General features: G+C 41.9%; 1 protein-coding gene across 1 annotated transcript in view; it reads right to left on the bottom strand.

The window, feature by feature from the left end:
* Positions 1 to 2,595: 2,595 nt before the first annotated feature.
* The window catches only part of mtnr1aa (melatonin receptor 1A a), a 50,033-nt gene continuing 35,930 nt past the window's right edge, over positions 2,596 to 16,698 (bottom strand). Inside the window, exon 2 of the mRNA XM_075463235.1 lies at positions 2,596 to 4,415. Coding sequence (XP_075319350.1) covers positions 3,547 to 4,415 — 869 coding nt within the window. The 3' untranslated portion in view covers positions 2,596 to 3,546. The remainder of the gene's footprint in view (positions 4,416 to 16,698) is intronic.

Here is a 16,698-nt window from a genome sequence, read left to right as displayed (position 1 = left end):
GCAACTACTGTCTGACACATGCAGGATGCTTAAATGCATATCTGCAAAATTCGGAATTTTGCTTTTTCCAAAGAATTTACTCTTCAAACAACATGAAACTGGCTGATCTTAGTTGTAGCATGAAACATTGGTATAGAAGACGTGCATTTTGGTTGATACATTTTATTATATAAAGAGTTTGAGGTGACAACAAATAATTCACAGTCAAGTTGTCAGTTAAAGAATAGTTAACATGCCTCTTTATCTTCTTTTTTTTCGGGAAATAGATCATTTTATTCAAAATAAATTAATCTAAAATGAGAAATACCTGTGAACCATACGTTTTCATGATAATGCCTTTTTTTCACTTCAGAATCATTGGAGAAAAAATTGGATCACTGCTTTTAACAGAATTAAAAGAACAACTAAGTAACTACGATATTAAATATCAATTAATATCTTAAAAAATGAATGAGCACAGTCTGTTAAACAGATAAATAACTTAATTTCTTCTGATCTGGGAACTATCTTGTGTGAGATCCGAACACCAACACAGGCTTTGTACATGCTCCTCAGATTAAAAGAAAATTGTGTGAAAGCAGAAGACAACAAGTAAGCTAACAGTCAATTTAATAACTTATCAAGCTCACATATGCACTTTCCTTGACCATGGGACAGTGACAAAAGAGAGAAAAATACAGTATAACAGATGAACATGGCCCATCTGCTGGGGGCAGAGTCACGAGTAAGTACCATTGTTATTTTTAGGAAAGAACTTGCACTGCCTCTAATGATTTACTCTGGAACATGTTTACGGATTGATTGCACAGGGTGGCTGTGGCTGATGTCCACTGCTGAGAATGTCCACTGTCCCTGCCTATCCTGTCAACACACTGAAGTCGAGAGTCAGCACCACATTGCCCCTGATCTTTGCTTGTGAGTCACCTTGGACAAAAGTGTCTGCTAAGATATTCAAACGAAATGTCATGGATTTGCAGGTGTGATAGATAGAAGGTTGTGCATGAATGAAGAATTTTTGTAACGAGGCTGTGAATATTTTTTCTTTGTGTGAGTCTGTTTGTTTGATGGCAGCTTCTAAGACTTTTATGAAGACGTGTTTTTTTTTTCTTCATGTTTTCAGTGCATTAAATCTTTAAAGTTCATTCTCTTTGATTTTATAATGGTTCAATTCTCCCCTTGGCTGGAACTCTAAATGGAAATTCACTCGACTACTCGTACGCTATGGCAGACACACTGTATGCTTTCAGTACCTTAGGTGAAACTACCAGCCAAATATTTAATTAAACTTGGTGGGGAAGTGGAGCATGAGCATGGGGGGGGGGGATTTTTGCTGTGGATGTTGATTACTTTTCTATCAAGAAGGCTCAGAAATTCTAGATTCTCCACGATGGCCAATGCTTCATTTTTTTTTTTAGTTTTGAACAAATATCTGATTAAATTCCACTCTGTGGTTTTTATGTAATTTTGTTTACAAACAGACGGTGGCAAGGATTTACATACCCACACCATGGCTCCCATTTGGGTGTCAAAATAGATAGAATAGACCTTCGCTCTCGCCCGAGGATGCTCCCTGTGAGGGTACCTGTTGTCCAAGATCAGAACATGTCAGTGTAAATCCCTGGGATTTTTTACGTTTGCTTTTCATCAAACCATTCAGTTTTTCCTAGCAAACACAGCTCTTGGGATTAACTGGATAAAGCAGGGGGGTGGGGAATCCACTGTGAGTTGGCTCTTTTAGCGCACACTTGGAGGATGATGGTCAGCAACCGTTATGTAATCTGAGTGGATTTCAAATGCATCGCTGTACCATTCTTCCCTGCGCTTTTTTTGTGTGCGTTTCACACAACAGGGTTGCCCACGCACACTATGAAACACACAATCCGTGTCATGATGTACAGTAACATTCTGCCTCCTATGCACCAAAGTGTCCTTCACAATGTGAAGGACACTTTGGTGCCTACTAGCACTTTAAATAAAACCGACCCTGAAAATGGGTTTATCTTGATCATATGACAATGCTAAAAATAATGGACTCACAGTATATAACCACATGTCATCATATGCAATGGTTATTTTTGCAGCCAATGTGTTGATGTCCTGTCACTAATGGAGCTTCGTGGTTGGATTAGAACAATTTGACATTGTCCTCAATTGTGTTTTGCCAAAGAGCATTACTTAAAGGTTGCTTTCACATGGGAGCGACAGTCTTCAGTTCCTTCACATGGTCAAGTTTTCTTCTTTTTTTTTTTCCTATGATAACATGTCATGTTGCCATGACAATTCATATTACCTCAATAAACGCATTATATAACAGTAAAAAATATAGCATTTTTCTTCATATCTGATTGATTAATCGCCATGGTAAATTGCACGGTCGGGTTTACTGTCTCTTTGGCCACAGAGGCGGAAAACAGTAGAAAACATTCAGCAGTGGCTTTTTGTTTATTTTGTTTGAGTTCTGTGAAAAAAAACCTTTTAGGTATGTCCCCTCATAATAGTTTGGAAAAAAACTTATGGGGGGGGGGGGTAAAAAAAAAAGCGGGCAAAGCTTTTATTCATTCATGAAGAATCTCATTCCACATAAGCCAAAGAAAACAATTTAACATTGTGTGCGTGAGATTGAGTGTTCTTAATGTTTCTATGTCTGACAGTAGAATCTCTGTTGCACCGTGGACCTGGACCTGGTGAACCTGACATCTTCAGATTAATGGAAGGGAACGCATGTCTGAAAGTGGCTTAATTCAGCAATCCTACAACAAATGTTTCATTGAAAATGCCTCGGAACTAGCAAAGACTAGAATTACAGAATGATCTGCAAAATTGACCACCAGCTTGCACTTGTGAGTAAACTGAACACAGGGCTAAAGCAAAGCCTCCGTCAATATCAGATTTTATTTTGCATATTAACAGTTCCTGATATTCATGCATATAGTAGAATGAGTTCACATGGTGGAGAGAAAGATCTGTCTTACTAAATTCAATGTTTCACCTAATGCATAATGACGGTACTGTAAGGTATAATCAGACTGCGGCAACCCACTTTGCTTGTACTCGGTGTAACTGTCACAGATGAGGTTACTCAAATGAATTAACTTCCTTTATAAACGTCTGGTTATATTTTCAACAAAGTTTTGTAGAAATATCTTATTGGCCTCATAAAATGCTGTTTTCATATAACTGAAACCTGATATATCTTACTATATAACTACATGACATTTCATAATATGACATGACATTTCAAAATACTTATATAATGCATGATACATTTATATCATCACTGTAAACATGAAAACAAAACAGACATCATATATTCACTGTACTACATGTACTGCAGAGTCGAAGTGCTTGATCAGAGACAAAGATTAAATGCGCCTCTGTTCTTACTATGATTGTTCAGATAGCACCGTACAGTATGACAGTCTCGACAGCTCAGAGGATAGAAGCTGCTTTATTTTCATATTTGGTATTTTTAAATCGCTCGGCTTTAAAAAAAACAAAACAACAACAATTACCTCCCCAAAACAGCATACGTCTCTGAGTTGTGGTTCAGACAGATTCCACTTTCACCTGGTTATTGTTGGTCATGAGCGGCGATGGTTTACTCTTGAGCCTCTCCCCTGCGTCGTTGGAGCTGTCCTGGAAGAAGATTCGAGCTGTACACACTGACACAACAATACGCTTGTACTCCCGCCGGAAGTTCTGGTTCAGCACACCATACACGATGGCGTTAAGGCAGCTGTTGAAGTAGGCCATGAAGTAGCTGGCCACAAACAACCACTCGGGGATGAGGGGAATCACCACCTCCGGTTTGATCGCTACAGCCAGGCCGATGAAGTTGAGTGGCGCCCAGCAGACGGCAAAGAGCACAAACACCACAAACATAGTCACAAAGTTTCGCACGTCGTGCGGCGTGAGCTTGGGTCGATTGTCTGGCTTGACCCGCCTCCTCACCTGTATGACCAATATCCAAATGCGTAGGTAGCAATAGGTGACAATCATGATGGGTAAAATGAAGTGGAAAAAAACCACTGCGATTGTGTAGGCCGAGCTGGCCGACTGTTCAAAGGTGCAAGAATAAACTCGTGGGTCATACTGAAGTGAACCCACAAACAGGTTGGGCACGATGGCCACTACAGTCAACGCCCATATCAGTATCACATAGCAGACAGAGTTTTTGTCACTGTACAGCCTATCATATTTGAGGCTGTGACAGATGTAGCAGTAACGGTTGATGGCAATGCCGGTGATGTTGAAGATGGAGCCGATGACGCTGACACCCATGAGGAAGCCACTGATCTGGCAATGGACGTAGCCCAGGTCCCAGCCATTGTGGAAAATGGCAACGAGGACCAGAGGGTATGGGTAGATGGCCACCACAAGGTCTGCCACCGCCAGGCTCACCACAAAGATGTTCCCTGTGAATAAAATAGGGGAAGGACACAAGTCAGTGACAACAAGAAATGTTCTATGAATCTGCAACGAATAAGACCTGAAAGATCAGCAGATTTATAAACATGAAAAAAAATGGGACAAAATATTTCACTGAGTTGTTCACTCATTCAGGAAAATGTAAAGGTATATCAACCTCTAAGGTCTTGTTCCCCCTGGTATTTTTCATTTTTCAGGGTAGTTTGGCCGGTTGTTCACACATTTTACGCACGTGTCTCTGTAGCCAAGGTATTCTCCCCTTTGTTGGCCTGGCCATGGCACACACCAGGAAGAGACTGACAATGCAATTTTGTTAACGGATCATTCTACTCAGATTTTACTCATCATTTGCACCTAAACGTACAGTTACTCGCCCACCACATGAAAGACCTGAGGTATCAGAATGTGCTACAGACATCACTACGACATAATCCAACACAGAAGCAGCCGCAGACATTGCTGGCTTTGGATGAGACCCAATCAGAGCAGTATGTGGTAGGACAGCAAGAAAAGAAAAAGAAGAAAAAAAGCAGACGTTGATGGTGAACGGTGAGAGAATGCTCACTGTTGTCCTTGAGTGAGCTTCTTTGCCTGCAGACTGTAAGCTGCAATAAGGATGCTCCGTGTTATGTAAGGAAGAGCCGCTTCTTCCCAACACCTTTGTGTAAAGTGTGTGGTGGCACAAGCAAGCTTTGCTGACAACCGCAGAAGGAGATAAAAGAAGCTCATCGGACTGAGCGGTGTCCTAGAAACATCTCATCGGTTCGGACACCTCACAGCCAAAAAGATGGAGCAGTTCAACACCAAGATCACAAAAGGAACTCAAGATAACTTCTCTTCCATTGGACAATTTTCATGTTCATTCCTCTCTGAAAAGATTTCTTAGTAGCACCTGGTACTCACCTTCATATAAAAGCAGTCAGTTTTTATTAAATACATAATGCCACCGTGCCACATTTTGTTGCTCGTCTAAGGTTGACCCCAGATGGGTTTTTTGTAATTGATGTCCTGATTTGTTAAGCCTTAGAATTAAAAAAAAAAAAAGAAAGTTGTTGTTTTTTTTACCCCACATGACTGTCGATGTACACTGCAGAACAAATACTAGTTTTCACAATAAAAAGCAGAAACTCCCCACTGTGAAAATGATCTTTAATTGGTCGGATGGGAGGCTGACACCAGCTCGGCCCGCTTCAGCCAGAAACTGTCCAAGGCGAAGTTAAAGTGTGGCCGTCATCTCAATCACTGTGAATCTGTCAAACTGACGATAAACCGGGTGTCTGAGCCTGAATCAGTTCAAAGCTCTTAATTTCATACTGCGAGGACCTTAAAGGGAGAATATAAGCCGCCAATCTTTAACGACGGTCTTTTGACAATGAAAAACCTGTGGTGTTCTTTTTTTGAAACAGGTTAGCAATTATTTAAGTACGCATGAAACATTCATAAACGGCGGTTTAATTCTTTAGAGACGTCCATCTGCTGAGAGGGATTGCAACAAATCTTTGCGTGTGTGTGTATATGCATTTCAGTGATTTCATCAAACCATTCAGCGCAAATGCACTCCCCTGATGATTCGCAGAATGTGAAATTTGACTGTCACCTTTTGATGTCTGTTAATAATGAAAAGGAGGCAGGTCCCTTTAAATAATGCACGTTTGTAATTGTCAGCAGGGGCTCCACAATGTGCGTGCTCGGCAAACATGATCTACAGACTGTGGGCGCACAAAAGCGCAACGCAAGTTTACTATTTTTTACCAAACTAACTGAGGAAACACTTTGCGTGTTTTTTGTTGGAGAACGCATGGATGTGCCAGAAACTGTTAACGTATTTCAAAATGACACGACGTGCATGCGGCGGTGTTACCTACCCACAGAGCAGATTCGCACAGCTTTCACATATATCAGAGGAAGGTGTGCAGTAATGAGCATCGTGTTGGGAGACACAGTGACAAGCCTGGATTCAGTTTACATGAGTGAGAACACCCTGTCACAAACGATAAGACACATTTACTGCATGTCAGATGAAATGGAAACGGATGCTACATCTCCACAATGACCGCAGTGCTCGAGCCACTTTCAGTTCTGTAAAGACTTTTGGGCAGACGGTGTCGGACACACACCTCCGACCTCCAGACAGACTTGTCAGTCTCTCCAGAGCATGACAGACAAAAACCACAGATCAGGAGAGTGGGCTGTTTTCTCAAAAAGGACCCGCCAACCAACTGCCAGGGATCACATGTGCTTATTAATTAAGTTTTGTCCTTTTATATCTGTCATTCAGTTGCCCTCTGAAGGGAATTAGGGGCACCTGCTGTTGTCACAAGATCACATTGCGGCTAGAGGGTACGAGTATGTGTGTCTGCTGTTGCCCATCTATCGTGAGGGCTTATGCTTGAACATTCCTCCGAAGGCACTCGCAGAGGCTTGTTTCACATACGCATTTTTCTGTGTGCACGACATCGAAGGCGTGTAGTAAAGATGCAAAACACATGAAACTCTCAGTCAGTCTCATTGCTGGTCAAAAAATTCATGAATTCTATTATTTTTGTAGAGAAACTTGTCACGTTCCCTAAAAAAAACAACAGTGACTCCCACCTCAACTTATAAAATAAAAAGCACAAAAAAAAAAAAAAGAGGAAAAAAAGAGGAAAAAAACCCTTAAAAAGCAAAAGCGCAGAGGACAACATTTTCAGGCTGGAGAGAAAGAGCAGGACACCGTGCCCTCTGGCTGAGAAGACATTTATGTGTGTGAAAACAGCATTATGTTGGGGATAAAACAACTGCACAGGGAAATAGCCACTTATTATTTACTTTATAGTATAAAACATGATCAAAATGAGGTACCTCCATGCCGAGGTCTCACCTGTTTGAACAATGTTTTTATATTTCATCTTAAGTTGCTGCCAAGTGCGCTTCTGCCCTGCGAGATTGCACCTAAATGAAATAAATGAATGGGCTACCATTCAAGCAGTTTCCCTGTAATATTATTGTGATTGCAAAGGACTACATTTAAACTTCTGCTTTTGCTGCAGCAGCGGTGTTGCACTTATTTCTAAAAACATATTGAAAATCGCCGTATGAGCGCATTAAGATTTCCAATTCGAGGTTGGTGAAAAACGTAGCCCCTACTCTTCCCCGTTGCCATGGTGACTCGTTGAATCGGGGGTCCATTGATGCTGGCTTTTTAAAGTTGTGGCGCACACGCGAAACTCAAGGTGAACTTACTCAGAGTTGATTAAACTCACTCAAATCAGCGTTTCTGGAACCGAAAACTCAGGGTTTTCTATCTCAGAGTAGATCAACTCAGAGTTCAGGAATGGACTCAGAGTTTGTTGAACCTGCTTTGTGAAACGGACCCCAGAGTGGGAAGATCTGAGAACGGCGTCGTTTTGTTTCCATTGTTACAGCCAAAACGGATTTGTTTACATCTGCGTCACAGCCACATGGCCAACGCAGTGACGTATACACATCCTAGAGCCTGGCTCGGGCCGGATTTTTCTGTCCGAACCCGGCCCTCAACCGACAGAAAAGTTCTCAAATCCGACCCGGGCCCGAGATTAATTAAAATATTTGTGTTCGAGCCCGCCGGAAGCCCGAGACCAGTGACCAACGCAAGACGGCGCACCCTAATCAGTAAATACACATTGGTGACAGCGCACCATTATCCACCATAATCCATTATAGCTTAAAGCGTTTCCACACAGTGGATTTCCCCCTCTCATTTTCCACGACTTTCAGTTCTCCAGAAGCTATTTTTCTTTTAATGTCCTCCATAGCGCTTCCAGCCAACTGAGCTCGGCTGCACTGATCGCACGTGTTTAATGTAAAGTTGTTCGAATGTTCGATATGCGTGCGTGCGCACCGAGCATGCACAGACCACAGATGCACACAGATGCATGCTGCACGGCATGAGGCACGAATAGCCTACCAACATTTTCATTTATGCATATTTTAATTATTTATGTTTATCACAAAAACTGACGTTTGCAATGAACTGACCATCTGGACCTGAGTCTTTACAGCAGCTTTCACGTGTGGTCGCAATAATTTTCGTACCCGTTTTCAAAAAAATCCTCGTTTCGTTTTCGTGTAGCCGTAGCCTAAATGTATCTAGGTTATATCTCATCGAAACAGAAATGTTTTTAATTCATCCTGTGTACATGAATAAAATTTGTCCCATTTTTTGAGTGATCTTTTCTTGTTGGACAGTTACAGGTACAGGAAACAAGTCCTCTTGTGATTTCTAACCACTCTGACAAGCTACACTTTACCAAAACTGATGCTTTCGAACAAACGGCCCTGCAGTAAATCCTCCGTTCTTAAAGGTGCTGCCAAAAGGGTCTTTGAGTTGTGTTGATTTAAGCAATCACTTATGTCAGTAATTGAAAGGGCTGCAGTTAGTGAAGCTGTTGCACTGTTTGGCACATACATCTGTTTCTACTTCACTTTCTGTCATCTCTTTTTTAACAGTGAGGGCGGGCAGATTAGTAACACATGCAATGAAAGAGCAAATGATAACACATCCTCCGAAATGATCCTCAAAATTCAGTTCCAACATTATAACTTTGATGCTGCCTCTTTACTCTGGACACATCCAGCTCAGCAGTCATCATTAACATTCCTTTGGAGTCATGTTTACCTAAAGAGTGGCGAATTAGCCCAATATTCACCCTCCCTTTAGCCATGTTTGTATCTGTACTAAACTCCTCAGGGAAATATCTGAGTCCCTGGCAACCTGCTGCACTATGTTCCAGCGGAGTGCAGCTAACTCACAAGTTAAGGTGTAGTTAATGGTAAGACTAGATCAGTCCTCAGACAAGCTATCTGAGGACTAAACGTGAGTGTCTTCCTTACTGCTGAAAATGAGTGAAAACATGTGCTTGTAGGGAGTGGGGTGCAGTTTGGTGATGCTTTGTGTGCATTTCCAAATGAGAAGAAGTTCCTACATTCAAAGAGGTTTGAGACGACATGCAAAGAGTCAACTTGACGGTGCTCCCCTTCCTTTCTTTGTCTGTTATTTATTGTAGCAACACCCTTGGAGGATTTTCAACTCTCACTTAGTATTAACAGTGTTGACCTTGACAAAGTGAACGCTGATGGGCAGCTGGTTCTTTTGGCTGTTGGACTCTCAGTCGTGGTTTCTGTCACTGTGACCCATCCTGTGACTGACACATCATTCGGAATTTTCATTTGGCTTGAGGGAGAGATACGGCCTGATGCTGTGTCCCTTTTCCATTTCTGCAATCCCGCACTTTCTACCAAGGCCTGCTAGGATTTAGGTACAACTGAAGCCCATCTGAGCATTTCTGCCACTGCAGCTCGCAATGAATTTGGACACAGCCCAGTAAGGCAAAAAGATATACAGTTCATTTTAATGCCAGCTCGACTTTTCCCATGTTTTGTGGTGTTGTGGCGGAATCTCAAAATGAAATGTGGTGATCATATCAGCCAATGACAACTACAAGCTGTTTTATCACTGCTTTCCATCCAAATCATTTTTAAAAACCTGCTTATTTTGTCATCAACATTGTTGAGAATGGGGCATTTAAATAAGGAATTTATTTCATTTTTTTCAGAACAGTTAGTCCATTTGAGGGAAGCTGAATATTTGTGATTTTCCAAATATTCAAGACTCGCCTTTTATACGGCCATAAAAAGCTGGTCACCTTCTTTTCCTGAGTACAGTCATATGAAACGGTTGCGATTCCCACTAATAGGGAATGTGAGCTGCATTTGCTGGTGATGTGTCGCTGACTCGCTGCAATGGTAATCCTTTGAAGTTCAGAGTAGGTCCAGTCAGGTTGTTTGTTTCCTCTCTTTTCTACTTGCTCACTGAGTGCTTACATCCGTATCGTTATTTGAAACACGTCTGGTGGCTTCTCTCCGCTTCTCTGCACCCGAATCATCCGTCCAATCACATAAGCGTTGAACTCCCCACTCACGTTCTAATCAGCGTCTCTCTGGCACTTTTCAAAAGGGTGAGCCCTGAAGCAAATACCGACATCAAGAATGGCTCAGTCGGTTATAATGGGGCACTAGCCCTAAATGAATACGCCAATTACCGATCCATATTTAATCAGAGGAAATTTAACTTCATATGGCTTCACTGGCTCATCCATCCTGTGGCAACGCAGATGTCCCAATAACACAGGGGCTTCACATTTGGCTCTGTGTAATCTTCCTCCAACCTCACCAGCCTCCCGACGTTCTGCTTTGAATAAAAACAAGAAAGATCGAGCACAGCCCGAGACTTTCGCCTCCATCCTTTAGTTTCCTCCAGACTGCTTTACATCACGGTCAAAGAGTTGCATTTTTCATTCGAACAGACTGCTGTTGTGCTTTGAGAGTTGTGCTGCTTTGCAAGCCTTGACGCCTTTAAGCTCTCCGACATTCTGACAAGTTTCTAAGGAAGTTGCACTCTGACTGTTGTCAAAAAATGCAAACAAAAAAAGAGAAAAATCTCTCCTGAAAAACATTTTTGATGCGGCATTACTACGGTAATGGTATTTGTTTACTCGGGTGTAAAAAGCAATGAGCGAAAGCAACTCCTGGCAATGCTTTGCTTTATTTTTGTCCTTTTAAAGAAAGAGAGTCCCCTAATTCATCTGACATAATTCTACAAGTCTTATAAGTCCCCAAAACTGTGTGGAATTCATCTTTTAACTCACTTATGACAAGTCAAAAATGAGCATTTTATACTGATTCCATGCAGCTAACTCTAAGTTACCCTCACTTTGGCAGCTCAGTCCAACTGTTTCCGACAAGACTGAGAGTGACCACTTTCTGAGGAAAAAAACGAAAAACTGGTGACACCCCCCATGGCGATTTTTTTGGTGGAAATGGCACACTTAGTTTCCCTGCCATCACAAAGGTCAAAAAGACCTTAGAAAAAAAGAAGTGAACCAAACAACACCATAAGGCAGGGCAGGCAGTTCGGGTTTATCAAGAATATTTTTTCATTTGGGGGAGAATCCCGTTGATATTTGCCCACCAGTTCAACAAGGATGAGCTCCCGCTTCACACGTTTCTGCAGTTTGAATTGTCGCGGTGTTATGGGTACTATAAATCTTTTGAACATTGCCACTGAGATGTGTGCGTACACAACAGTCATATTGTTGGACGTGTGGTGTCAAATAAGGCAAACTGTCTCAGAAGCGTCAAGCTTTGATTTTTCTACTACGCGTTACTTTAGAAAAGCTCACAATGTTCTCATTTGCCTTAACTAACATGCGGGGAAAAGTCTGCTTGTTAAAGCATAATGAACTCACATGTAAGGGTCCTTGGATACACTGATTTGTACAGAAGCTCTATAGGAACAACATGTAGTTTGCTGCTGGTGAGTGTCATGCAGTCTCTACATGAATAAAAAGAAATGAGCAAGAAACCGGAGTAAAACAAAGCACATCTGCCGCAGAGAAGACATTTTCATTTGTTTGTCTAATTCATAGGACGGTGGAGCCTCCTGTTACATTGGACTAATTCCTCTTGGAATAAGCATGACTGCTCAGTCTATGTCTTCCTTCCCTTCCTTTTTTGGAGTCTTTCCACAATGTAGTTGGCCCCTAAATTGGTGCTGATTTTTAAAAAGCTTCTGATCATTTATGACTGACTGAGTACAATGAGGGTGTAGTGCTGGGCGGTATGACCAAAAATACATATCACGGTATTTTTTCATGGTATCACGGTATTTTTTTTTCATGCATAATTAGGTGTTCACAGCATTTTCTACAGATTGAGAACAGAATTAAAAATTAAAATAAAAATTCTTCAAAATAATTCCTTCGTTAATAATTGGTCACACAGAACTTTATTGTATTAATATTCACATCTTCATTGGAAACAAATGAATAACATAGCTAATAATAATTACACTGGTCGGACTGTTCAGCTCTGTTTCAGAATGATACCTCCGGTTCAGGCTGCTCCTCATCCTCAACACGCACGTCTCTTTTTCAATCGCGGAAAATATTTTTCAATACTCATCTGGATTGAAGCAGCAAACATTCAGTGTAAGAGTTTAAAAAACCTAATTTATTTGATTCACAGCTGCTAGTGTTTAGACCTCGACAACCCAACTACATTTTATTTTTATTTTTATTTTTTTTAACGGCAAACTTGCGACTAGTTAACTTTATAAAGAAGGCGTAATCGCTTGTTTGCTATGGGTCGGGTCGGGACGGGACAACATTGTATTAAAAATATAAAATATTTTTATAGGACTTTTTAATGGGAGCTAATCTACGCGACGCTGAAGCTAGCAAGCTTCCAAGCTTCCAGGGATGATCTCGCTGATGGAGACACACGCGGTGTGCACGGAGGGGAGGGGCTGTGTGTGAGTAGGCTATGTGAGAGAGACGCATGACTGACAGAGACGGAGGGAGAGCAGGGAAATGAAATGCAGCTTAACGAATACCAGTATTTTTTAAATAGCGTTAAAAATAGACAGTAAACATGCGTGTTTAGAAGCGCAACACTGAAAAGGGTCCCGTCTCAAACAATGTCGCGCGACGCAGCGTTCCCCCCCATTGTGTAATCAAATACACCGGTATGGCGGTATATTAAAAATTCATATCATAACGAAATTATAAACCGGTATTCGGTGTGAACCGGTATACCGCCCAGCACTATGAGGGTGTTCAGCTTGATTCCAGATTTCCAGGCGCTGATCTACAGCAAAACATGTGTGGCTCCAATCAAGCCTGCAGGATTCTGAGGTCAGTTAGTGGAAGACGATGTGCAAATGTTGAAGGTCAGCAGCAGGTGGAACAAGTCTGAATAAGTGAGCCTTGATAGGTGGTGCTCTTACACCCCGGATGGACAAAAGAGCTTGGCGCGTCATTAATCAAGGTCAAAAGTCAAGTCTAATTGCATACCGTGTGAAAGAAAGTTACTGAGGTCAATGTGAATCTGCAGAAGAAGCAAGAAAGTACTCTTTAGTCTACCACCTGCGGGAGAATATACAGCCGATCGGTCATTTTAATGTATGTTAATGTAAGACGACACCACCGCAGCAATATGAATACATTTCAATGTCTCAAGGATGTATCTATCAAGTGAGATCAAAAATAAAACTACATGTAGATTTCATAAAATTACACTTTATTGCATTGTAGTCAAATGCATATCTGATACAATCACTGTCAATTACAAATGATTCTATTTTCCATGCCAGGGTGACGTTTGGTAAAAGCTGTGCTCACCAATAAACCAAAGCAGCAGAAAGGGGGGGGTCACACTTACTACGGCGAACCCCCTTAGACATAAAAAGAAATGCACAACTACTAAACAGTGGTGCAACTTTTCATTAGCAACCCGCAAAGTCTTTAGAGCCAATTAAGTAATTTATTTTCCATTCACGCAACCAAAATTTTTTTTTTTCATATTCTTTTTTTCGTGGATTAAACGTTTAAGTATCTCAACATACAAAAAAGATACATCTGAATTAATACGGCATAATGGTTCAACTTTATGATCGACATCGTCACAATTTGCAAACAAAAACAAAGACTGGCTAGCCTGGGAATTCCCATGCTGCTTTGCGCGCAATTTCATTCACACTGCAAAGGCAGCCTGGAAACCACCGCCCTTATTTTTGCCTGAGTTAGGGAACCAATCACAGAACGGGGGGGGGGGGGCAGCAAGACGATGACGACGTCTATGCGCGACACCGAAGCTTGTAGAGTGTTAATCCAACATGGCAGCGGACACAACGTTACCGTTCGATGCAGCCTTAGAAAGTGTTTTAAGTAGCTTAGAACGCAAGTTTACTTTTAAAAAAGAGCAACGTTTGGCGTTGAAAGATTTCATTGCCAAGAAGGATGTATTTGCTCGTCGAATTTCTGTCGCTCTACATACGTCATCTGGTATAAGTGATACAATTGGCTATGAATCGCACGCAAAGCAGCATGGGAAGAACCAGACGCCATTTGATAGACATTCGTAGCGCCCAATAAACGGCTCTAGGCATTCTAAACCACGCCTCAAATACGAGAAAATGCACACCTAGTTCCCAGACCACCATCTCATCGAGATGTGGACGTGTCAGCCAGGCTAAAGACTGGCGGCAAAACTAAAAGAAAGGGCCCATTTATGCTTGCTTGCATGAACGTATCAACCAAAAGAAACCAACAAAAAAAAAAAAACTGTTTTGTGTCCTAACGGTGATGATGCTGCGTGAGCTTTCAAAGGTAAAATAGTGGAAAGCATTGCTCTGGGTTTGCCAAAGATACAGATGCACTTGCATGTGCATTCATTGACCTTGCTGCCATAATTTACTGCTTTCAATAGGTCTTTGCCATCCCTCCGTTAATACGGAGAACTCAAAGAATTGTCTTTTATGGGCCAGATTTTTTCTGTCATCATCACTGAGCCAGTAAGTTCTTACGCATGATTCAGTGATCTGTAACTGCTTGAACAAATATGAAAGTCTGGAATAAACAGGAGTCCTTCATCATGAATGGAAGGAAGTTTAGCATGTATGCGTGTGTGTGTGTGTGCGCGTACGTGTGTGTAGGTAATGTGTGTTGAGGACAATTAGTGTAACCATCGAGGGGCGCGCAAAAATGTGACAAAATAAATACAGATCAACAACTGTGACGTAAGAACTTTACTTGAAGTGTAATAATAGTAACCCAAAAAGGAACAGGCAGAGAGGAAATTGGAAGAAACAGAGGGAGCAAGATGAAGGCAGCGTGACAAAGAGGCAGAGTGATTACCTTCCTGGGTCACTATTGGATTTGCTGGTATTGTGTTTATGAATGAAGCCGCTGACAGCCGTGGATGATGACTTGGCACGTTTAATCTGCTCACGTCTCCTACGGAGGCTATTTTAAGAGTGTTGGGAGGATTGAAAAAATGCGCAACATACAGCACAATTAATGATAAAACATACATGCATAATCTGTCAACATCCATCTCCTTCACTGTTTGAGAATTTGTCTTCAGCTGCTGCCAGAACAGAAGAACACATAGCAGAAGATGGACTTCGACGGAAGAGGTTTAATCCTAACCTGATGGTTCAAATGAAAGAAGGGATTTACAAACTGATCTGAAAGTACCCTCTGTGCAAGAGCCCTACCGACCAGCAGCGGTGGAACAGAGAGCAGCATCACGCTCTGCCAACCTGATTCTAATTTCTATTCAGCGCCAAGGATGTTTTTACACAGCCATATGTCGGCAGAGGATGATTCAAATCTTACAGCAAAGTGTTAATCACAATAGCCAACACTAAACACACACACACACACACACACACACACACACACACACAAGCAAAAGGCTGAAGAGCCATGACCATGACAACAAAGTTTTTTTTCTTTTTTTGCGGTCCATGTTTTAAAGCAAGGTTATATCCAGACTGAGCAATTATCTTATCAGGCGGAGAAAGTTTTCCCATTGGGCAGGAGATTCCTTTGAGATACTCTCAAGTTAGCACACAATGTCCTCTGTCCTGCAAAATTCTTAACGGCGGAGGATTTTTCTTTCTTTTTCTTCAGTTACAGGAATTTGCCAGAGAAAATTAAAAAGCATTTGTTGTTTCTTAGTCCTTTTTTTTCACTTGACAAAGCCAGGATGTTCTGTGGGTTTCGGGCAGTCGGGCGCAACGTAAAACAGGCTTAAACAACACTCTCGCATCGAGTGACATTCACCAATGACCTGACCCGCCCCAGCAAGAGCTCAAAATACCTCAGGAAATTGTGTCAATCCCAAATTGCTGGACCTCTTTCTTTCTTTAGCAAGCAACCGCTGCAGTTTTGAGCATTATGTATTGTGAAAACACCTGTCCGCCACTCTTACTTTCCATGTTCGGGGAGCAGAGATGACAAAACACCACGGGTAGTGTCACACTGGATGTCAGCCAGGCCCCCACAGCTGGTGGCATGACACAGCCTGACAGGTCCAGTCACGTCTTCCAGATAAAACCCCCTAGACAACTTGTCCAATGTCATGTTGTCAATCTGATTACATAGTCTTCATGTGTCACCAACTCGTGGCAAAACACAACATGAAAATGAACCCGTTTGTCAGAGCTGTAGATGTAGATGTATGAGGCTTTATCTTCCCATCGTGCTTATCTTGATGAATGTCAGGTCACTGCGCGCTGGATACTGTACGTTAGATCCCAGAGGAGCTGTGGACCCGGTGGCCTGTGTGGCTGCAGCTCCTGTAGCTGCTGGTGCTGCTCAGATTTACAGTACTCCAGCTGCTCCCCAGTGAGCTGTGGTTCAGCTACAGCTTTATATCTGGAAGATATACCCTGTCACCTCGTTACTA

The sequence above is a fragment of the Odontesthes bonariensis genome, chromosome 4 (assembly GCF_027942865.1).
Source record: "Odontesthes bonariensis isolate fOdoBon6 chromosome 4, fOdoBon6.hap1, whole genome shotgun sequence".
NCBI classification, from domain to species: domain Eukaryota; kingdom Metazoa; phylum Chordata; class Actinopteri; order Atheriniformes; family Atherinopsidae; genus Odontesthes; species Odontesthes bonariensis.
Note: the sequence above shows the minus strand (reverse complement) of the source record. Positions and strands in the feature narration are given on the sequence as shown.